The 24,789-nt window shown below is 49.6% G+C and overlaps 1 protein-coding gene across 1 annotated transcript in view; it reads left to right on the top strand.

The window, feature by feature from the left end:
• DAO (D-amino acid oxidase) overlaps positions 1–24,789 on the top strand; it is a 95,123-nt gene that overhangs the window by 28,739 nt on the left and 41,595 nt on the right. The window contains exons 3-7 of the mRNA XM_068135158.2: positions 10,838–10,952; positions 13,063–13,139; positions 15,068–15,133; positions 22,426–22,480; positions 22,730–22,831. Coding sequence (XP_067991259.2) covers positions 10,838–10,952; positions 13,063–13,139; positions 15,068–15,133; positions 22,426–22,480; positions 22,730–22,831 — 415 coding nt within the window. The remainder of the gene's footprint in view (positions 1–10,837; positions 10,953–13,062; positions 13,140–15,067; positions 15,134–22,425; positions 22,481–22,729; positions 22,832–24,789) is intronic.

Consider the following 24,789-nt stretch of genomic DNA (forward strand, 5'->3'; position numbering starts at 1 on the left):
AATAAGAATAAAAGCTTTAATGCAGTAAAACAGAAAAAATGTTTCCCAAAAAAATTCCCCAAAAAGATTCCTGGATCGGGAATAATATCCTGACCTTCACCAAAAACTAATCAATTCTTCCTTATCCCAAGGGCAATCATCCCACCAACTTTCATCCAAATCCGTTCAGAACCTTTCCAGATATCTTGTTCACAAACACACGAACATACACACACACGGACGGACACAATCGAATGCGTTACTCCCTAGCGGGAGTAATAAACCTGAAAATCGCAGGGCCAGGACCAGAATTATTTATTTGGTATGGGAAGCCCATGCGAGGTTTCTTCTTCTTCTTCAACTCTCACAACCCTGGGTGAATATGCGATCTTTTTAAAAAAAAGTTGGAATTTTGCCAAATCTGTTTTATTCGTTTGTTAATACTAGGGCATGCCCGTACGTGGGTGCCCGTTCCTTGCCAAAAAAAAAAAAAAAACGCTACCCGTACGCTCTACCCCGCCCGTACGCCCGTACGCCCGTAAACAAAAAAAACAACGCTCTTCGCTTCCGCCCTTCGCTCTGACTGAATTGGGAGAAATAATGCGCATAAGAAATCGAGAAATTATTATTTTCTCCGGAAGAAATCGAATTACGAACCGTAATGGCGCACGCGCTCAGCTCGGCTCGCTCTCACAACCGCAACAACGCGTTCTGTGATTGGCTGCCGGAAGTGCAGTCTTCACTGTCCGGAAGGTCGTAAATCGCAGTTACGATGAATCGCAAATTAGTTTTAATTAGTTTTAAAACATAGTTTAACGGCAACATAGTTTTCCAACGTGAAATAAATGAATACGCTCTCAAATGTGCCGTCCGAGGCAGAGTCTGTTCGCCACGTTCGGCACACGTGATAGCTCGCTGCTCTCTGATTGGTTGAATCGTTTTTTGGACATAGCTCGGTAACTACTTCTCCGATTAATATGAAACCTTGAAAAGGCACATCCTCGGGTCCCCAGCAATATACCTGGCAAGTTTCAAGTATATCGGACCGGTAGTTGTCGAGAAACAGCGGTCACAGACAAACATACATACATACATACATACATACAAACATACAAACATACAAACATACAAACATACACACAGAGATTACTGGAATTATAGATAGATACCTCAGCCATTGACAAATCTGGAACTAAGTCTTTATAAGTTCATCAAATACTGACACCGCGAATGACATTCGCTGAGCTAAATGTTGATATTGTGGCGGACACAAAAGCCCACTGGCGTGGTGACATCATTCCGCGCACCAAGTGGGCGGTGGCCACGCCCGAGGGGTAGGCGTGGCCTCATGATATACACCGGGCGCGCAGCCCGGAGCGCGCCAGTGTTACAGTGAGCTCCTGAAATAAAGACGCTTATAAGTTACCGCTTGTCCGCTTCCTCCTTGCTCGCAAACAGCGCGCGTAACGCCGCGCTTTACTGGTGACCCCCTTGACGTTGGATCTGCCGGAGCGATCCTTCCACATGCGACGCCATTGCCATGGCCAACTTCATCAAACTTCCCGAATTTTGGGAGGCTCAGGCCGAAGTCTGGTTCGTCCAGGCCGAAGCCCAATTTCAGCTTCGGCGCCTCACCGGCGATGACACGCGCTATTGCCACGTCGTCGCCTCCCTCGGGCCCGGCACGGCCGCTCGAGTTGTGTCCGTCCTTCGCCACCCACCGGACGGCCACAAGTACGAGGCACTCAAGCGGCTACTCCTAGCCACGTTCGGCCTCACGGACGACGCACGGGCCGACCGCCTCCTGGATCTCCCCGAGCTCGGTGACATGCGCCCGTCGGTCCGAATGGACCATATGCTGTCACTGTTGGGCGACGAAGCCCCCGGTTCTCTATTCCGGGCGCTTTTCCGTCGCCAACTTCCAGCGCAGGTTCGCCTCGCGTTGGCCGGGACCGGGCTAACGGAACCCCGAGCATTGGCAGCCGAGGCGGACAAGTACTTCGCCGCTTCGGACACGCGGGCGAGAGTCGGCGTGGCCGTCACGGCCCTCGTGGCTGATGCTGCTGATGCTGCTGCTGATGCTGCTGATCCACAGCATCAGCTTATACAGCATACGCAGCATGCTGATACGCACCTCGTGACCGCCGCGGCGAAAACCGCCACCGCAGGGAAACCCGCCAACTCCACCGGCCTGGCGGAGCCAGCCGCGCTCCTCCAGCTCCACCACCTGGTGCTGGTTCCACGCCAAGTTCGGCCACGAAGCTCGGCAGTGTCATCCGCCATGCTCCTTCAACAGGTCGGGAAACGCCTGGGCCGGCGCTCAATAGTGGCGATGAGCGCCGGCCGTTCGAGCAGCCTGCTGTTCATAACGGACACCTTCTCCGGGCGCCGTTACCTGTGCGACACGGGAGCGCAGGTGAGTGTCGTTCCCGCCGGCACGTCAGACAAGCACGCCGCGGGTGGGGGCCCCGCGCTGCTTGCCGTTAACGGGACGCCCATCCGTACGTACGGAAAACGCTGCCTCTCTCTGCGGTTCGGAGGGCAGGTTTTGCGATGGACGTTCGTCACCGCCGACGTGCCCATGGCACTGCTTGGCGCGGACTTCCTGTGCGCTAATGGGCTCCTGGTCGACGTCAAGCGCAGACGTCTTGTCCAGGCCGAGATGTTCAGCTCGCTCGCTTGTGCGTTGCCCAGCTCAACGAGAGGCTTGCCAAGCGGCTTGCCGAACGGTTCGGTTCCGGCCACGTTGGTCTGTACGCTTCCGGCAGCGGATGCATTCACCCGCCTCCTCGCCGGCTTCCCGGCCCTCACGCGGCCCACCTTCTCGGCGGGGGCCGTCAAGCACGGGGTGGCCCATCACATCCCCACCGTCGGGCCACCGGTCTACGCCCGGGCACGCCGCCTCGAGCCGACGAAGCTGGCGGTGGCAAAAGCGGGGTTCGCTACCCCGGAGTGACTCGGCATCGTTCGGCGCTCAGACTCAGAGAGCGCTTGGGCGTCGCTGCTGCACATCGTGCCGAAGCCCGGCGGGGGATGGCGACCGTGCGGGGACTATCGCCGTCTCAATGACGCCACGACTCCCGACCGCTACCCCGTCCCCCACATTCAGGACTTTTCCGCCCGTTTGGCGGGCATGTCCTTCTTCTCGAAGGTGGACCTCATACGCGGCTTACCATCAGGTCCCCGTCAGGCCGGAGGACGTCCCGAAGACGGCGGTCATCACGCCATTCGGACTCTTCGAGTTCCTGCGCATGCCCTTCGGTCTGAAGAATGCGGCTCAGGCGTTCCAGCGACTGATGGACAGCGTCCTGCGTGACTTGGATTTTGTCTACGTCTACCTGGACGATATCCTCGTCGCCAGCGCGTCCTGCGAAGAGCACCTATGCCACCTCCGCACGCTCTTCGAACGCCTGGGCCAGCATGGCCTGATTGTGAACCCCGCAAAGTGCCGGTTCGGCGCCACCATAATCGATTTTCTGGGGCACCATGTCACCAGGCACGGAGCCGTCCCCCTGCCGGCCAAGGTGGAGGTGGTGAAGGGGTTTCCGTGCCCCCGCACGATCAGAGGGCTGCAGGAGTTCCTGGGCATGGTGAACTTTTACCATCGGTTCCTGCCCCGTATCGCCCAGCTCCTGCGCCCCCTGCACGAAGCTCTCCGAGGTAAGCCGGGCAAAGGCGACGTTACCTGGACCGAGCAGATGGACACGGCGTTCACGGGCGCGAAGCTCGCCTTGGCTAACGCCACCATGCTCGCGCACCCGGCGCCCGATGCACCGATCGCCCTCACCACCGATGCCTCGGACTACGCGGTGGGCGCGGTGCACGAGCAATGGGTGCGTGGAGCTTGGCAACCGCTGGCGTTCTTTAGCCGGCAGCTTCGCCCGCCCGAACGCCGTTACAGTACCTTCGACCGCGAGTTGCTCGGGCTTCACTTGGCGGTCAGGCACTTCCGCCATCTGCTCGAGGGCCGTGCGTTCACTGCCTTCGTCGACCACAAGCCGCTGATCTTCGCGATGGGCAAGGTCACCGAGCCGTGGTCGGCCCGGCAGCAGCGTCACCTCTCGGCCGTGTCCGAGTACACGACGGACATCCAGCACGTCGCGGGGAAGGACAACCCGGTGGCGGATTGCCTTTCCCGGGCCGTCGCCCACGCAGTCCACCTCGGCATCGACTATGCCCGGATGGCAGCGGACCAGGCCGCTGACCCCGACGTCCAGGCCTTGCGGACCGCCGTCACGGGCCTCCGCGTCACCGAGGTGGCGTTCGACGGCGCGGGCGCGGCCCTCTTGTGCGACGTCTCCCTCGGGCGTCCTCGCCCCATCGTGCCCGCGGGCTGGCAGCGCCAGGTGTTTGACGCCATCCACGGCCTGTCCCACCCGGGCGCGAGGGCCTCCCAAAGGCTGATCGCCGACAAGTTCGTCTGGCATGGCCTCCGGAAGGCCGTCCGCGGCTTGGCCAGGACGTGCCTCGCGTGCCAGCGCGCCAAGGTGCACCGGCACACCCAGGCCCCGTTGGCCCCGTTCACGGTGCCGGAACGCCGGTTTGACCACGTCCACGTGGACCTGGTGGGACCTCTGCCCCCCTCGCGGGGTTTCACCTACGTCCTCACCATGGTGGACCGCACCACCCGGTGGCCGGAGGCCGTGCCCTTGGCGTCGACAATGGCGGCCGATGTCGCGCAGGCTTTCATCGCCACCTGGGTCGCCCGGTTCGGCGCCCCCTCAGACATCTCGTCCGACCGTGGCCCCCAGTTCACCTCGGAGCTCTGGGGGGCGGTCGCGCAGGGGCTCGGGGTCCGGCTGCACCGAACCACGGCCTACCACCCCCAGGCTAACGGCCTGTGTGAGCGATTTCACCGCTCATTGAAGGCCGCGCACCGGGCCACCCTCCGCGACGGCGGCTGGGTCGACAGGCTCCCCTGGGTCCTGCTGGGCCTCCGGACGGCGCGCAAGGAGGACCTGCGCACATCCGCGGCGGAGTTGGTCTTCGGGCAACTGCTGCGGGTGCCGGGCGAGTTCCTCCCCGACTCCACGGCACCATGGTCCGCGGCACAGCAGCGCTCCGCCCTGCAAGAGACCGCCCAGAGGTTCGCCCCGGTGCCAACGGCATGCCACGGGCACCCACCGACGCACGTCGCCCCGGAGCTTCGCACGGCGGAGTACGTCTTCGTCCGCCACGATGCCCACCGGACACCACTGCGGCCCCCGTACGACGGGCCTTTCCGCGTGCTGGAGACCGGGGCGAAGCACTTCACCCTGGACATCGGCGGTACTCCTGACCGCGTTTCGGTAGACCGCCTCAAGCCGGCCCACCTCGACGTGGACCATCCACCGCCAGTGGCCCGACCCCCACGTCGGGGCCGCCCCTCTGTGGGCGGACCCCCGGCACCGCCCAGCCCCGCCGCCACGCCGCCCCCCGGTCCTGCACCCATCCCAGGGGCAGCCAGGGGCATCCCACCTGGCATCCCTGCACCCCGGATGCCGCCGATCGCCAGGGGGCGCTTCGGCCGGGTCATTCGTCTGCCCCGCAAACTGGCCCTCCAGGTGCGCGGGAATTCTGGGGGGGCGCGTGTGGCGGACACAAAAGCCCACTGGCGTGGTGACATCATTCCGTGCACCAAGTGGGCGGTGGCCACGCCCGAGGGGTAGGCGTGGCCTCATGATATACACCGGGCGCGCAGCCCGGAGCACGCCAGTGTTACAGTGAGCTCCTGAAATAAAGACGCTTATAAGTTACCGCTTGTCCGCTTCCTCCTTGCTCGCAAACAGCGCGCGTAACGCCGTGCTTTAATATCTCTTCTGCGGTAAAAACAACCCAAAAAAAAAAAAACAGTTTTAAAGCATTATACGGAACAAACGATACATTTTATGAAACGGGGAAACCTAATACACACTTTGTTGGTTTTAAAATGACAGAATGTCTTTATTAGAAAAAAAAATTAACATTGAAGACGACGCTGATAAAATACACCGCTCTAACGCATAACCACGAGTTTAAACTACATTTACAACAAATATGAAAACTATTTTCATATCACAATGTTAAATATAGAATATATAGAAGATAATGTTTAAAAAAAATGAGCCCTATCTTCCAATGGTAAACAATCCTTCAAAAAATTCCTGGATCGGGAATAATATCCTGAGGTTCACGAAAAACTAATCAATTCTTCCTTATCCCAAGGGCAATCATCCCACCAACTTTCATCCAAATCCGTTCACAACTTTTCCAGATATCTTGTTCACAAACACACGAACACACACACACACACACACACACACACACACACACACACACACACACACACACACGGACACGAGTGAATGCATTACTCCCTGGCGGGAGTAAAAATGGATGACATCAACCAGATATTGATTGAGGTAGGCCAACTGCCATGGGAAGCATGGAGAAGATGAGTTTTGGGCGTTAACCGAACGAAGGGTTCACGCCCGAAACGTAAGCTCCTTTCTTCCCACGGCAGTGAGCAAAACTCAATCAACATTCTATTGATTCCATCCTTGTTGTACCTGTCCTTGGATGACACCAGATTTCACAAACATGGGTACAGTTCTTCCTTCCAATATTACAGATGAATCCATCCAATTCAAAGGTAAACTCTTCCCAGACAACATTTCTGAAGTTGTATCTTGGCAGATACTTTGTTTTTCTGGATTCAACTGCACCATCCATTCTCACTTTCATCGGTTAGCTTACCTGGAACATAGTTCAGGTGATATTATGGGATGGCGCGTCATCCTTCTGTCCATAAACACTTGCAACTTATTCTCCGAAACTGCTGATGCGATTGTGCCCAAACTTGGCTAAAATAGTACTTGGTATGGTAGATATCCTCCCCTTTTCCTCTTGGTAGGTCATCAGAAGGTTAAAAGATCCCAAAAGTACTTGGATTTCGATATAGTTTGACCGCCATTTTGGATTACAGGAAAACCTTAAACAGTCTTCTTCTCTCAAACTGATTAACCGATCAATGCGAAACTTTAAATTTTTGATAAACTACCCAAGTGAAATTAAAAAAAATTCACAATGACATCATCAGTCAGTCGTTATGGCGGTCTAATATTGGATCATAAGAAAGCCTTTTAAAATCTTCTTCTCTGAGGTCTGAAACCGCTTAAGTGATTGATGCTAAACTTCACATAGTGATCGACTACACGTAGGAAATATAATTAGATTACAATGACATAATTGGTCATGTGGTCTGGCAGCCATGTTGGATCAAAGGAAAATCTTTAAAATTCATCTTCTCTGAAACAGCTGAACCGATCAATGCCAAAGTTTAAAAATATAATAGACTGCCTATGGGAACGATTGATTAAACTAAGCTGATCCAAAGCACTATGTAGCAGCCAGTGACGTCATAATACAGAAAGTGGGCAATATCTCGAAAAATATGAATTATACATGAATTATACCCGACCTGAAATGTGTATTATAAATCCAGGGTTTTTTTTTACCCGGATCTATCCATCACTCCAGTTTTTGACCAACAGCGTGGTGAGCCACGCTACCATTCGACCTATATTTTTATTCTGCGATTTTTGGATAGCTGCCGGGATCTCCGTTCTGAAGTTAGTTGCATTATCAGAGGTGCCTTTAGGCTCGGTCAGGATTGTACCACTAATTCCATCCTGCACTGCATCTTAGTATACAAATAAACATTTGAAGAATAAAGAAACATTTGTCCTTCGGATGATAGAGCAACATGAGTTTGTTTGTTGCACCCACTTCTCAAATTCTTCTCCAATGTCATGGTTGCAACACCCTGAAGCATGATGCCCTGACTGTTCAAATCACCTATGACATGGTTTTTCTAACATAGCAAAGCTTGTTGTCTACAAGAAGTGTTTATCAGGTGGGTGTTAAATAGAATTACTATTCTTTTGGTTTTCAACCATGCAAGGTCCTTGTCCTCTGTTGTTTGACACAAGTGTTATTCAGCAGTCTTTTGTCAGGTACAAGTATCATTCGACCATAGGTTATGCTTCCAATGGTTGAATCAACTTGCATAATATACCAGGAAGCTTTGTGAGATTGGCTTCTCCAATAATGAGCGAATGTCAGCCTTCTCTGCAGAAATACTTCCAAATTGAGGCTAAGAAAAAAGCCTCAATCTTTGGCTGAGACTATGAAAAGGCCCATTTGCCAACATTGTGTTGTCAGATTTGGTCTATAGCCTGGTGTTGGCTTAGCGGTTTGGGTGCTGGCTTGGGATCCTAGGATCCTGAGTTCGTAATCCCGGTCGATCAATTGAGTACCGGCTTGCTGGGATGAATATGCCGGTGAGTGCCCTGGTTTAGAATAGCGTACACCGTATCCTTGTGTGTCGTAAGTGGTGACTAAAGGTTGGCGTCAGGAAGGGCATCCGGCCATAAAAACATTGCATCAAAAAGGGAATCCATGATGATTGTGATGGGGCCTAATGGGATGAGGCTAATCCCCGCTCTGGCAGGGAAAAAATGTAGCCTATTTTTTGGCAGAGTTGGTCTCTCCAATGATTAGTTAAAATGCTATATAAACAGTGGTCACGCCAGGAATGTGTGTGATTTAACGCCTATAGTGGAACTGAAGACTTTGAGGAGTTAGATGGAGAATCTAACTTTTATACCCTCTGGGATTTGCATGAGAAAGGCAGCCATTACTGGTAGATAGTAGGAAGAGGAAGGAATAAGGGTAGCTGAGTATCTACAGGGGGAACTGCATCGGTAGTATAGTCGTGCTTGTGGCCAAACTCACAATTGACTGATCTCATCCAGGTGAAACTCCCAAAGGAAACCAAGTGATAGTCCAAAAGACCAGTGAAGTTAAGTACTTATCCGCTCCACGTTATCGCACCTTTTAGCTCAAAACCCCTCGAGAGGTGAGAGTCCACATAAAAACACCGACCCTCTTCTTCTTCCTCCTCGTGCTTCATCCTCTCATTCTGATAGTTGATTGGTTGTTCCTGGTTTTATAAGATATATGCACACTCGCCTCTGAGCCGCTTAGCCTGGCTTTGAATCTGGATTCTTCTATAAACCATCATCATGGTGAAAGGCAGAGTGCCACATCAAGGTGTGCCCGTCCCTCGGATGGACGTTAAACTAGGTGAACCGTTTGCTGACATTAGCTGGTGGACGGTAAAGATCCCATGGTGTCCTTTGCAAAGAGGAGGTGAGCTATCGCCGGCACCCTGGATAGATTCCAAATTCCTGCCCTAACCTACAGGGGGCTCTGCATCAGCGGCACAGCCATGCGCCCAGACAATGATGCTACTTGCAGCTTTGTGCTGCATATGAAAGAAGCAGAAGATGGTGGAGGAGTTCTTCAACATCAGTGTAGCAGCTCTAATTAATAAATAAATAAAGTATGCTACACAGGAAGGAGGAAGTGAAAGAAAGTGAAGGATCATTACCCTGCGTTCATGAAGCGAAAATCAGGGTTAGGCAATCGGTTGCGTGCGTACGTGTGGCGTACATGTCTGCATTTTTAGAATTCGTTTTCTCGGCAACCGTTGGTCCGATTGACATGAAATTTTACCAGAGGAGGGCCTCCGCCTGTGGAATTTTTTGATTCATGATTATGACGTCATAGGTCACGTGGTACGGACGCCATCTTGGAAAAACGCCACACCTCTATATCTCCCAAACCGCTCAATGGAAAAAATAGAAACATGGCTCATTTTTAAGAACTCCCCACGGGGAATAAGATATCTTGGTGATGATTTCATCAGTACCTTATTTATGACGTCATGATTCGACAAGTACAACGCTTGATTCGAACGGTATGAATTATTTTTTCTCTGCAATTCTCAGTCCGATTGACACAAAGTTTTCACCATAGGAGCACCTCCTCCTGTAGAATATTTTAATGATAATTATGACGCCATAAGTCACGTGGTACAGGCGCCATCTTAGAAATATTTCGTACCTCTATATCTCTGAAACCACTCAATGGAAAAAATTGAAACATGGCTCATTGTCAAGTATTCGCCATGGGGAATAAGATGTGTTAGTGATGACGTCATTGCTTCCTTAATTATGATGTAATAATTTGACAGGGACAACGCTTAGTCTGAGAAATTTGAAATTTATTTAGTATGATCTATGCAACAACTATATTAGAGGATATAAATTTATGATGTAATCGCTCACATGGTCTGGCAGCCATATTGGATCAAAGAAAAAAAAAACCTTTTAAAACAAGAGTTGAGTATTCTATGAATACCATATTGTTACCTCCGCCACAAAAGGTGAATGGAGGTTATGTTTTCACTCCTGTCTGTCCCTTTGTCTGTCCGTTTGTCCGTTTGTTTGTTTTTGAACAAGATATCTCAAAAAGTTGTGGATGGATTCTGACGAAATTTGGCAGAGAGGTAGGGTATGTGACAAGGACGAAATGATTCGATTTTGGTGCAGAGCCGGATTCGGATCCGGCTACTAGAATTTTTAAAGTGATTCTTCACCATTGGGAGATATAGGACCAAAAACGATACGTAGCAGGATATCTCAAAAAGTTATAGATGGATTTGGACGAAACTTGGTGGACAGGTTGTGTGTGTGACAAGAAAGGATCGATTCAGTTTTGGTAAAGATCTGCTTCCGGATCCAGCTAGTATAATTTTTTCAAGTGATTCTTCACCATTGAGTGATATGGCCAACCAGGTGGAGGTATGCTCTCTACTGAGTGCCGTTCTAGTTATAATGATGTTTTAGTGAGGGCTATGTATATTCTCCATCACAAGTAAATATTGACTCTCTGTACTTTGTATTTAGAAGCAGTTGTGCACACATTAATGCTTCCAAGAAGCAATGACATTTGTCAATCAATATACATCACTAATTATTGTGCCTCACCCCAGGAAATGGAACTGGGAGACCTTTCAATACCTACTGCAGTTCTTAAAGCGGGCGGATGTTCCAGAAATGGGACTGTTCGTGCAATCAGGATACAACCTTTTCAAGCATCGTGTGCCTGTATGTTTTCAAATTAAAATATACGAGTATCCATGGTCATGATCTTGGTCAGTTGATTCTGTCTGCGTGTTTGCCCATCTGTCTGTCAACAAGATAAATCAGAAATGCTTGGATGTTTTTGCATCCTACAACGATGCAGTCTTGTTTAAAATTATACATACTATCGTGACTCGGCGCTTCGGGTTGTTTTGGGTCTTCGGGTTGTTTTGGGTCTTTGGGGTATTTTGGGTATTTTGGGTCTTCGGGGTGTTTTGGGTCTTTGGAGTGTTTTGGGTTTTCGGGGTGTTTTGGGTCTTCGGGGCCATTTGAGTCTTCAGGGTCTTTTTGGAGTCTTGGGGCTTTCAAGGGTATTTTGAGTTTTTGGGGTGTTTTGGGTCTTCAGGGTATTTGGGGTCTTTGGCGGCTTCAGGGTCTTTTGGGTCTACCATGTCATCGGCATGCCCTGCCAATCAGTCCTCTGCTTCCCTCTCAGTCTTCCCTCCACCAATCCGCGGGAAGCTTCTTGCCCCGCCCCTGGCCAATCACAAGACCTTCCTTACTCTATCTAGCCTTTGGTTGGTCGACTCCTGCCCAATAGTGAGTCCTGCTGGGCGTGGCTCCCGGCCTGCCTGTGCTATGTGTGTTGCTATACAAGTTGGGGATGTAGCTGGCTGCGATTCCATCAGCAGTGCTCCGAACTGGCTTCCAGTGAGTTTGATCGTGGGGGGGAGAATTTAATTAGTATGTGTGTGTGTGTTTCCAATGGGCCTGTCTACTCTACATGTCTAGTGTGTTGCCATACGGGACGAAGGATAAATTACAGGTCTCACGAACAGGGGAATTAACATAATCCCTACTCTAGTTAGCACAAGGATCATCCTTGTATGATCACAAAGATACACTTACGCGAACAAACCGCCTAAACAAAATTACATGTGGGGTTCCCTATCACGTTAATCGGAGCACACTACCCATACAGATCTACCTGAATCTATATATCAATCTACCCCAAAATTCATAAAAGTATATATGATGCAAAGATTAACAAATTGGATAATGGCATCAAGAGGATGGAGGGCCTTTCTATGGAAGGCCAATGAAGATGGAGGCCAAGCTAACGCTGAGGGCCTTTCACTTACTCACCGCAGGCAGGTTGGTGGTCTTTCTGTCTTCTACCGACTCCTCTCCAGCCTAGCTCCCCCAGCTCTCTCTGGGCTCTGTCCCCCAAATATTCCTACAGGTCGCACAAGATCTGCCAGCAACCCTCTTATGGTTAAACTGCCAAAATCAAGACTCTCTGCTCACCTTCACTCCTTCATTCCCCTTTTCTCCCACCCCTGGAACAAACTCCTTCACTCTCTTTATACCCACTCCACCCTCCAGGTCTTTAAAACAGCTGTTCACCACCATCTCTTATCTTCCCCCATCCAAAACCTTGATCTTTTCTACCCCCGTTAATTCACCGCAGATACACTTTTCTGAAATACCGACTTCTTCCCTGGAAGTCCGAGCAGTGTCCATGTCTTTTTACCTCTCCCCCCCCCCCCAATGCCCCACCGCCCTCCCGTTCCCACGCCTCCTCCCCCCCCCCCCCCCACCAAGCCCTCTCCCTCCCACATATCTCCCGATGTCCCTGCTCTCAAATGTTATACTTGTGTGCTTCCCCCTCTCTCCCTATCTTGTCCACCGCTCCCCTTATTATATGTTCTGTGTGTCTGATGTTTTTGTGTGATTAATGCTCGCTCTTTCATGAGCCTCGATGTTGTATACAAAAAAAAAAAAAAAGTCAAAAGTCAGAGGTCATGTCAGGTAAAAATGTGATAACTTGCTGAATGAATTGAAATCAAACTTGATCCAAGTATTATAATGATGTAATAATGTGGGCGGAGGCATATCGGTCGACATCGTGACTTCGAAGAGTGTCGTTCTTGTTTGGTCTTACAACATCGCCTGCCTTGAACACAGTAAATTTCACACCACCACGCCCATCTTCATAATCTTTGGCAGAATTGTGTTTCTTTTAAACTCGAATTTGCACCATCTCCTCTCTGCAGAAAGAAGGAATTAAAACCTAGTCGGTACCCTCGTCAACATCCTCACGGTGATTGTCCGTAGTTTCTCTTTTGTTCAGGACCCCCCATGGTGTGACATTGTGCTGGGATTTCGTCATCTCACACAAGATGAACTTTCACTCTTCCCAGGCTGGAGGTACAAACGTTGTTCATTGTTCTTCTCATCTTTTTCTCTTTGTTCTTGTTTTTTTTTTGTTCACTTTTGTTTTTACTGTGATCCCTTCCTTTACAACTGTCATTCTCAAACCGCACATTGTTTTTAATTTCCTTATCTTTTTCCGTGTACCTTCATTTTGTATACAGAGTCGAGGCTCGCGGAAGAGCAAGAACACTGAACGGATCAGGGTGCAACAAAACAAAAGGAACAGGAGAGACATATATGGGGGGGGGGGGGGGGGAGGGGGCACCAACAGCAGAGTCGAAGGCCAAAATATAGGGAGACTTGGAAAACCAATGGGGGGGGGGGGGGGTGGGGGGGGGGGGGAATAGGCGAGGCTGCATGGGGTGAATAAGATGGATACAGAAGCAAACTCCCAGAAAGGTAAAACTGGAAATTTGGAAGGAGTCGGCTTTGGGTGTTGACGGGGGTAGAAAAGATCATGGTTTTGGTTGGGGGATGATCTGAGATAGTGCGAAACAGATGTCTTGAATTCCTGTGGAAAGGCCGAGATTGAAGAGAATGTGGAAGTTGATTCCACGGGTGGGGAAAAAGGCACGAATGGGTTGGAGGTGAGCATTGATTCTGGGATTATGGAGTTTCACCACAAGGGGGTTGATGGTGGACCGTGTGAGTCCTGAAGAAACTTTGGGAGCAACAAAACATGGAGAGAGCAGAGGGTACAAGACCAGAAAGGAGATGGGAGAGGACAGAGAGACCACCGACTTGTCTGCAATGTGAAAGTGATTGGCCAATAGACTCAGCTCCATCGCACGAGATTCCAATCATCTGGAAGGCCCCTTATTAAGTCTGCATCATCTGGAAGGAACATTGGCAAGTACTCCCAATGGGGAACAAAAGCATGATCATTATGACATCATTGGTGAAGTGGTATACCAGCCATAAATGTTTTAATTGAATGCCTTATCCTAAAAATCTGAAATTGCAGGTACATGATCTATGACCCATTTGTATTTAAATATTAAATTTATGACATAATAGGTCACATGGTTTGGCAGCCATATTGGAATTAACCTAAAACCTCCAAAATTGTCATCTTCTCTTCTCCTAAACCACCGAAGCAAACGACTCAAAACTGTATGTGTGTCATCGACTAGGCAGGACGATTAAAGGTTGATCATGAAAACGTCATCGGTCACATGGTGCGTCACATGGTGAAAACGTCATCGGTCACATGGTGCGGCAGCTATATTGGATTGAATGAAAATATTAAATAATTATATCTCAGAAACTGCATACCACATCGATGCGAAACTTTGAAAATGTAATTGAACACCATTGCTGCATAAAGTTTGAAAATGATGATGTTGGAGGTCATGTCGTTTGGCAGCCATCTTAGATAGAAAAACTAACCTTATCCGATCAACACGAAACTTCAGAAAGGTGATCCCCTACCCATACATATGCAGAGTGTACATTTTTGATGTCATATGTCACGTGGTCTAGCAGCCATATTAGCTTAAAAGCCGGTATTTAAAAAAAAAACCCTTCTCCAAAACCGCTTCACCGATCGATGTGAAACCTGTCATTTCTGGTAAAAATGTGATACTTGAGAACAGCTGAAGGGATTTAAATCAAAGTTATTTATTTTTAGGACAGTCAACATGGGCATCTACTCGTTGTCACAAACAGGGACTACGCGGAGGCATATTGGCGATGTAGTCGCACTGCTCAATTTTGTCATACGAGTGAATGAATGAATGAATGAATGATCGTTTTAAAGGCCATTTTCCCCGCCAAAGCAGGGGTTAGCGAGTCATACGAGTATATTTTTTGTATATACGAGTATATTGTACGAGTATATCTTCTAAAATTTACATTTGTTTAATGATCATTTAATTTTAAACTGTTCTAGCACTCTCTCTGGATTTGATTGTGTGTTGCAGCTACGGGTGGTTTAACACAACACTCATGTTGGAGTGCAAGAACTACCTTCCATGGCTGATGAAGAAGTAAGTCAGATATTTTAACAAAAAGTACCAATTGTTGCTGTTACGAAGACCAAATTCCAAAATTTACATTTTCTTTTTCATTTTGGGATTGTTCTCGTCCAACAATTGTCTCTGTTGTTTGTTGACGTGTATAAGACAAAATGACAACGTTCAATGACGAGAGAGAGAAAAATGCTGAGAATGATGCGGATGATGGTAATGAATGGAAATGATGACTAATGAGGAGCTTGATGAGAATTGTGTTGAAAAAGATGATGACATGACCATCACTAATTCCTTCATTGGTGCACAGCACCTGGCTGCTGCAGGTATGCTGTCAGTGTATGAGGCCCCATGTTCTTCCAGCATTCAGTGTGATTTTCCCTGACCATGAAAAATGTCCTCTCATTGTTGCTTGACTCAAGGCTTGCCCGTATTTTCATTTTGGTTTTCTTTCTGATGATGATGATAGTGAATGGTACATCTGATGCAAATGATACCTGGGGATGATTACATATAATGTTGATAATTATGATGCTGATTGACGTGATGGCAATGTTGCCAACATTGATGGTGATTAAGATAATGATGGTGGTCATGGTGATGACGATTGTCATAGACATGACGTTTACGGTAATAATGATGATTATGTAATAATGATGGTGATCATCATGGAGATGATGGTAATGATTGTGATTACAATGATGGCAGGAATTGGGATATATGATTATGAAGATGATGATGATGATGATGATTGTGTAGGTGATGGGCAGGCAGGATGGCCAGATTAGAGGTATGCCTACTCACCTCTGAGTTAGGGTTAACATCTCAGCCAAGCGAGTCTTACAAAAAACTAATTGTAAGACCTTCCTGTGCACAACCCAAGTGCAACCACCAGTTTTAAACTCATTTTGTCCAGTGGTTCAGGAGTCCATACAAGTCAAATACACAAACAAAGAGACGCTTCTCAAATTATAGTATGATGTAATTAAGGTGATCATATCACCACGTTAAATGGATGTCAGGAGAAGATGAAGAAGAAGAGAATTTTGATGATGCATAAAATCTGATGGAGATGATTGTTTTGTGATATTATTAAGAGGATATCGATGTTGTTGATTGTGCGGATGGTAATAGTGATAATGATAATAGCCGGTGAAGCCGGTGTTGTGAATGAACGCGTACGTATTATGTTGAAAAGCCAGATTTTGCTGAATCCTTTGAGAATTTCGAAGCTTTGACACACAAAATCGCTCAATGGAGGCCGCCATCTTGCGGATGCGGAAGTATGCATAAAAAAATTGCGAAAAAGTTCAATAGGAGATTGTTTCACCCGTCTTTGTTTGATTCACAATCTTATGCACCTCTAATTTGTAATTAAAATACTTTAAGACCAACCTCGTTCCCCGGGCCCGCACGGGCCCTGGTTATCTTCAATGAAAATCGTCACCAAACACCGGAACCAATGAGATTCGAGTATTTGAAAAAATATTTCAAAAAAGCTTTTTACCGGTACCACGTTTCGGAGGCTGAAAACGGCGTCAAATATTCAAAAATTGATGAAGATTTTTTTTTTTGAAATCTCGCGGCCGTCGCGGATAGTTTTTCACGGCCGGAAATATCCGAAGTTGAGACGGATTTCACCGAATTAATCAAGAAGGAAATTTTATAAATTTTAATCTCATCCAGAATGCAAATGGTGTCATTTTGAACTAGGTACAGTACCTACTACCAACGACCTAACCTACTGATGCCATAGTGATGGGTAAAATAGTGGCAAGAGGCTTTGGCTTCGCCGGCTCATTGCGGCTTTGCAGTCGGGTACTAGTCTTATACTGAATATTAAAAACGTAATGAAGCTGCATGTGTATGAAGCCTTCAAACCCATTGGCTGGAGAGCTGGCTTGACTCCACCCACAATTGTCAGCAAGAAAAATCGAAGTGTCCGCCATGTTGGTTTTCTGGTAAACCTAAGATGTCTTCAAAAGTCTCATATTCACAATTTGAATTATCCGAGCTGTACCTAACCATGATGCATTATATATGTACATAAGCAGTAGTTGTTTTTGCTTCACGTAAGTAAACCAGGTTTATATTTTATTCAGCAGCAATTGAGGCAGAGGTCTGGCCAATACACCACCCAAATAAAGGGATGAGTAATTTATTTGATAAATGAAGGTTTTGTACATAATTAGTCCGAGTTGTCAAAGTTGAATAGTGAGTGCCAGCGGCGGATCCAGGGGGGGGGGGTGCAGGGGGTGTGCACCCCCCTTCGATCCAGGAGGAGGGTGTAGGGGGTGCGCACCCCCCTACCCCCCCCCCCCCCCCCCTCCTATGCAACGCAACGGCATGGATGTGCTGGAGGCATACCTCTGTGATTGACGACAAGAAGGACGCGCTCACTCAACTCCGGTCATATGCTGAAACTGAATTCTCTCTGTGGTTCGATCACGCTGAGGCCATGATAGAATCTGTAGGAGGTGACGTCACAATGCCGAGACTTGTAAAACGACAAATCCATCGTCCAAACACCGCCGCCAATACTCTCTTTCTCTTCTACCTCATAAACATGTCCATTCCATTTCTCGACCACCTCAGCCAGGAAATGGACACCGATTCTGTGCTGAAAATCGGGAAGATAGTGAGTGATCTGTTTCTGCTGATGCCATCTGCAATAATCGCGGATACCTGCGACATTCCAGCCCGACATCGGAAGGTGTTGCGTTGGAAAAACGACATGGAACATCCCGCAGGACTGATAAATGAGCTTAGAGACTGCAGATGTTTTGGAGAAGGAGGCCCAACAACACGCTTCCACGCACATTCATGGATTGTTTCTGCGCAGTAGATGGAGACGAATTTCCATCCATCAAAGTCCTACACCATATTGGATGCACCCTCCCTGTAGGCTCCTGTGAGGCCGAACGCTCATTTTCTTGCCTGCGTCGTCTGAAGACCTTCCTACGATATTCAATGGGAGAAAGTCGGATGGCATCTCTGGCCCTCATGAACATACACCGTGACGTCACCATATCCCCACATGATGTGTGTGACGTTTTCATTCAGAAACACAAGCGCCGTCTCGTCCAAAATAGCAAAATTTAGCATTAATAAAATAATTCACATTCCGCTGTCCGATCTGATCTCTTTTGTGGGGAGAACCTGCTGCCTTGAGCTTCACAACCTCGGCGCATGGCGGTGCCGGGCTTTGTGGGGAGAACCCCCTGCCTTGAGCTTCACAACCTCGGCGCATGGTGGTGCCGTGATTTGTGGGGAGAACCCCCTGCCTTGAGCTTCACAACCTCGGCGCATGGTGGTGCCGTGATTTGTGGGGAGAACCCCCTGCCTTCATCTTCACAACCTCGGCGCATGGCGGTGCCGGGCTTTGTGGGGAGAACCCCCTGCCTTCATCTTCACAACCTCGGCGCATGGCGGTGCCGGGCTTTGTGGGGAGAACCCCCTGCCTTGAGCTTCACAACCTCGGCGCATGGTGGTGCCGTGATTTGTGGGGAGAACCCCCTGCCTTGAGCTTCACAACCTCGGCGCATGGTGGTGCCGTGATTTGTGGGGAGAACCCCCTGCCTTCATCTTCACAACCTCGGCGCATGGCGGTGCCGGGCTTTGTGGGGAGAACCCCCTGCCTTCATCTTCACAACCTCGGCGCATGGCAGTGCCGGGCTTTGTGGGGAGAACCCCCTGCCTTCATCTTCACAACCTCGGCGCATGGCGGTGCCGGGCTTTGTGGGGAGAACCCCCTGCCTTGAGCTTCACAACCTCGGCGCATGGTGGTGCCGTGATTTGTGGGGAGAACCCCCTGCCTTGAGCTTCACAACCTCGGCGCATGGTGGTGCCGTGATTTGTGGGGAGAACCCCCTGCCTTCATCTTCACAACCTCGGCGCATGGCGGTGCCGGGCTTTGTGGGGAGAACCCCCTGCCTTCATCTTCACAACCTCGGCGCATGGCGGTGCCGGGCTTTGTGGGGAGAACCCCCTGCCTTCATCTTCACAACCTCGGCGCATGGCGGTGCCGGGCTTTGTGGGGAGAACCCCCTGCCTTCATCTTCACAACCTCGGCGCATGGCGGTGCCGGGCTTTGTGGGGAGAACCCCCTGCCTTGAGCTTCACAACCTCGGCGCATGGTGGTGCCGTGATTTGTGGGGAGAACCCCCTGCCTTGAGCTTCACAACCTCGGCGCATGGTGGTGCCGTGATTTGTGGGGAGAACCCCCTGCCTTCATCTTCACAACCTCGGCGCATGGCGGTGCCGGGCTTTGTGGGGAGAACCCCCTGCCTTCATCTTCACAACCTCGGCGCATGGCGGTGCCGGGCTTTGTGGGGAGAACCCCCTGCCTTCATCTTCACAACCTCGGCGCATGGCTGTGCCGGGCTTTGTGGGGAGAACCCCCTGCCTTGAGCTTCACAACCTCGGCGCATGGTGGTGCCGTGATTTGTGGGGAGAACCCCCTGCCTTGAGCTTCACAACCTCGGCGCATGGTGGTGCCGTGATTTGTGGGGAGAACCCCCTGCGTTCATCTTCACAACCTCGGCGCATGGCGGTGCCGGGCTTTGTGGGGAGAACCCCCTGCCTTCATCTTCACAACCTCGGCGCATGGCGGTGCCGGGCTTTGTGGGGAGAACCCCCTGCCTTGAGCTTCACAACCTCGGCGCATGGTGGTGCCGGGCTTTGTGGGGAGAACCCCCTGCCTTCATCTTCACAACCTCGGCGCATGGCGGTGCCGGGCTTTGTGGGGAGAACCCCCTGCCTTCATCTTCACAACCTCGGCGCATGGCGGTGCCGGGCTTTGTGGGGAGAACCCCCTGCCTTGAGCTTCACAACCTCGGCGCATGGCGGTGCCGGGCTTTGTGGGGAGAACCCCCTGCCTTGAGCTTCACAACCTCGGCGCATGGCAGTGCCGGGCTTTGTGGGGAGAACCCCCTGCCTTCATCTTCACAACCTCGGCGCATGGCGGTGCCGGGCTTTGTGGGGAGAACCCCCTGCCTTCATCTTCACAACCTCGGCGCATGGCGGTGCCGGGCTTTGTGGGGAGAACCCCCTGCCTTCATCTTCACAACCTCGGCGCATGGCGGTGCCGGGCTTTGTGGGGAGAACCCCCTGCCTTGAGCTTCACAACCTCGGCGCATGGTGGTGCCGGGCTTTGTGGGGAGAACCCCCTGCCTTCATCTTCACAACCTCGGCGCATGGCGGTGCCGGGCTTTGTGGGGAGAACCCCCTGCCTTCGTCTTCACAACCTCGGCGCATGGCGGTGCCGGGCTTTGTGGGGAGAACCCCCTGCCTTGAGCTTCACAACCTCGGCGCATGGTGGTGCCGGGCTTTGTGGGGAGAACCCCCTGCCTTCATCTTCACAACCTCGGCGCATGGCGGTGCCGGGCTTTGTGGGGAGAACCCCCTGCCTTCATCTTCACAACCTCGGCGCATGGCGGTGCCGGGCTTTGTGTGGAGAACCCCCTGCCTTCATCTTCACAACCTCGGCGCATGGCGGTGCCGGGCTTTGTGGGGAGAACCCCCTGCCTTCATCTTCACAACCTCGGCGCATGGCGGTGCCGGGCTTTGTGGGGAGAACCCCCTGCCTTGAGCTTCACAACCTCGGCGCATGGCGGTGCCGGGCTTTGCCCAGCACACAGTCTGTCATCGCCATCATTTCACACTATGGGAGTGCACAGGTCTTTTATAATATTACCAGTGAGCCCGTTGGTCCAAATGGACCAAATTTCCATCGCCTTTCATGGCCTTGCAGCATACCTGCCTGCTGCAGTGATTGAGTTGGAATAAATGCTTTGTTACAATATTATCATTGTTTTTGTTATTTATTTAGTAATGGGAATGGCATGCCAAGGAAGGACCGATTAAGCTGCTCTATACACCTTAACATGGCGTGCGTTTAGAAACATGGGAATTCTTCTGGATTATTCGTAGTTAATGAGCCTAATTAACTCAGGAGGTCATAACAATCATTTCGCGAGAACAACACAAATCAGAAATTCCATATCAGAAAGCTCCAGTAGAACTACACAAAAAACATGCCGCACACATGAACACCACACACACACACACACACACACACACACACACACACACACACACACACACACACACACACACACACACACACACACACACACACACACTACACACATACACACACACATACACACACACTACACACACACACACACACACACACACACCACACACACACACACACACACACACACACACACCACACACACACCACACACCACACACACACACACACACACACACTACACACACACACACACACACACACAAACTTCATCAACTTATAGCAGAAGCGAAGGAACAGCTGGGCAAGTCGTTTCACCAGTTCCTCTACCTGACCATTAGTCATCGCGAATCTGCTGAACTTTAGACCAGGGAAGAACACAAGGAACTGCAGAAACTTCCAAGAACGCACGAAATGGCGTTTCTGATAGGTTAAAAAAAAAATTCCTGGGTGGGGGGGAGGGGGAGGACCCCCAGACCCCCCTTTCATCCCCCCCGGCCCTATTGTGTCATGCACTCCCCCCCCCCCCCCCCCGTCTTGAAATTCCTGGATCCGCCCCTGAGTGCATCACGTCGCGCTATTCCTGGTGGTCGTGGCTATTGCAAGTTGGTCTAATAAAATATGTCGATTCTCTGCCTGAAAACCATAAACGTTGGAAATTATCATGATAATTGGAGTTGTTAGTTTGACTTCTATGCACCTGCATCACTGCACCACGGAACTGAATTAGCTTAAAACTGCAGCTTATGCTCAGGTGTGAACGGGTAGAAAAGGTAGTGAGCGGAGGGAGTGGATGTAGGGATCGAGGGAAGTGAGTGGTTGGGTTGAGTGTAAGTATGTGAAGGTGTAACAAAGGGAGTGGAAAAAGGAGAACAAGCGGTAGTGGATGAAGGGATTGAATGAAACGTGTGAATGGGGAAGAGGGGAATATGACTATGGGACGAGAAACGGTTGCCAGTAGATACCCAGGTAACACCACAACGTTGGGCCAACGTTGGGCCAACGTTGGTAATTCGTCAATTGGTCGCAAGCGCATTGTTGACGTCAGTTGACGTTGTTTATTGGTTGCAAATGCAACGTCTATTTTCCAACGTTGGCCCAACGTTGTTGTGTTAGCTGGGTAGATTAAAGGGAGTGGGTTTGCAGGCATTTGCTGCATGCAATGGGCCATCTTGTATATTTGAAGACCAATCCTTTGTGAATGTAGATTTTTCTGATTGCAGTAGATATTGTATCACATTTCATGATCTATTATATGCTTTCTCTGCAGATTGACCAATTATGGCATCAAGTTCATGAAGAAGAAAGTAACCAACTTCATGGAGGTATCAATAGTACCAATACCAGCATTTCACCTCGTTTTCCAGATTATGCAAGCTTTCTTAAAATTATACAATGATACTGTACATAATTGTAAATGTGGGACACCACTATCCCGTCAGACTGTACTGTATTTCATTTTTCAGTGTGTTTTGTAGATCAATGTATTTTCTATGAAATTTGCATACATAATTCAAATCAGCAAAGGTAAATACCTTTAACGTGAAAATTGTGACGTTTACTTGTTTCTCCAGCTAAGTCCGAGCTACGACGTGATTATCAACTGCACAGGGGTAGAGGCTGCACACTTGGTGCCTGATAAGGAAGTACAACCAGGCCGTGGGCAACTCACAAAGGTGTGGACATCCTGTCGGTTAAGGACTTTGGTATCATGGGAGGTGGAAATGTAGGGGTGATGGTGTAAAGGCTGCCATGTCAGTGGAAGGAAAGTGATGGGAGCATAGGATATTTATGTATCCAAAATGCACTTGGGGTACACTATACTATAGAAGAGAACCCCACGTTTGCCAGGTTAAAGGAAATGTTGAGCAAGCACCATCTTGATCCTCGATCTACTCCTCAATGGACCACACATGAGGAAGACCACCACCGACACTTGGAAAGGGTGGAGCTAATAGCTCACTCTTTTAATGGGCAACTCTCTTCACCCTGTGGTCTTCACCAAGTGCCATTCTCGTTTTTCTTGTGTGTTTTTTTATTTGTGTTATTGTATAGTTTGCATCAGTAGAGTAACGTCACTCCGCGTGTTGGGGAAATAAATGCCAGTCCCCCAAAGGGCTACTTATTTTATTACTGTATCATCATACGATAAGAAAAACCCTTTAGAATAAAGCATGACAGACACAGAAGGAGCGCACAAACAACAACCACAGACACCACAACAACAACAACAACAACAACAATAACAACAAATAGATGGTATTCATAGAATACTTCTTACCCCGTGCAGTCTTGAGAAAGGCTTGGTGCAAGCCACCCAGCTAACACAACAACGTTGGGCAAACTTTGGGACAACGTCAAAAACCAACGTTGGGCAAACGTTGGGAAACAGACCTCACGTTTACAAGCAAAAACAACGTTGGACAATAGACATTGCGTTTGCAACCAATAAACAACGGCACCCTCACGTCAAAAATGTGTTTCGACCAATTGACCAAATTCCAACGTTGCCCCAATGTTGTTGTGTTTGCTGGGAAACGTTTTTTAAAATTTTTTATATGGCTGCCAGACCAGTGACTGATCATGTCCTTTTTATCACCTAATATTTCCCATGGGTAGTTGATCAATTAGTTAAAGTTTTGCATTGATCGGTTAAGTGGTTTGAGAGAAGAGTTTCAGATATTTTCTCTTAGATCCAATATGGCTGCCCAACTACGTGACCTATGACACCATAAATTTACACTCTGGCTTCAATTGGGTAGGGGATAAGGTGTGTGAACTTTTGGGTTGATTGGATAAGGTTCGTTTTTCTATCCAAGATGGCGGCCAAACCACAGGACCTATGGCATCATCATTTTCACACTGGTGCAGCAATGGTGTTAGATGATATTTGTAAATTTTCACTTTGATAGGTTCAGCTGTTCCAGAGACATAATAATTTATTTTTTCCCTTTCATCCAACATGGCTTCCAGACCATGTGACCTATGATTTATTCGTGAACACGATCGTATCCACAAGGCTTTCGGTACATGTGTGTGAAGGTTCCCCTGATCTGTCCAGCCGTTCTGGAGAAGGGTATTTTTAAAGGTTTTACGAGGCATGATTATTACTGGAAGTGATGGAGGTGTGGCGGACAGGATGGCTCGCTGGCGCAGAGACATAATTCCGTGCACCAGCGGGTGGCGGCCACGCCCCAGGTAGGGCGTGGCCTGGAGATATATACGCAGGCTCGCTGCCGCGTGCACGTTAGTGAGGATGAGTGAGCAATGAATAAAGAGCTCGATAATAACCAAAGCGTTGTGGCCTACCTTTGTTCAACGTGTGTGCTCCCGCACCACATTGGTGACCTCCGACTGGTTCAACCGAAGTTGAACCCCCGAACGCGCAATGGCCATCAACGCGATCAAGCTACCGGAGTTCTGGGAAGCGCAGGCCGACACCTGGTTTCTTCAAGCCGAGGCCCAATTCCAGCTCCGGGGCGTCACGGCGGACGACACGAGGTACTTGTACGTGGTCGCTGCTCTTGGCTCCGGCACGGCCGCGCGCGTCGTGTCCTTCCTCCGGCACCCGCCGGATGGGGGCAAGTACGCGGCGCTCAAGCAGCTGCTCCTCGATACGTTTGGCCTCCCAGAG

This window comes from Myxine glutinosa, chromosome 14, assembly GCF_964187855.1.
Source record: "Myxine glutinosa chromosome 14, kmMyxGlut1.1, whole genome shotgun sequence".
In the NCBI taxonomy this organism is placed as follows: domain Eukaryota; kingdom Metazoa; phylum Chordata; class Myxini; order Myxiniformes; family Myxinidae; genus Myxine; species Myxine glutinosa.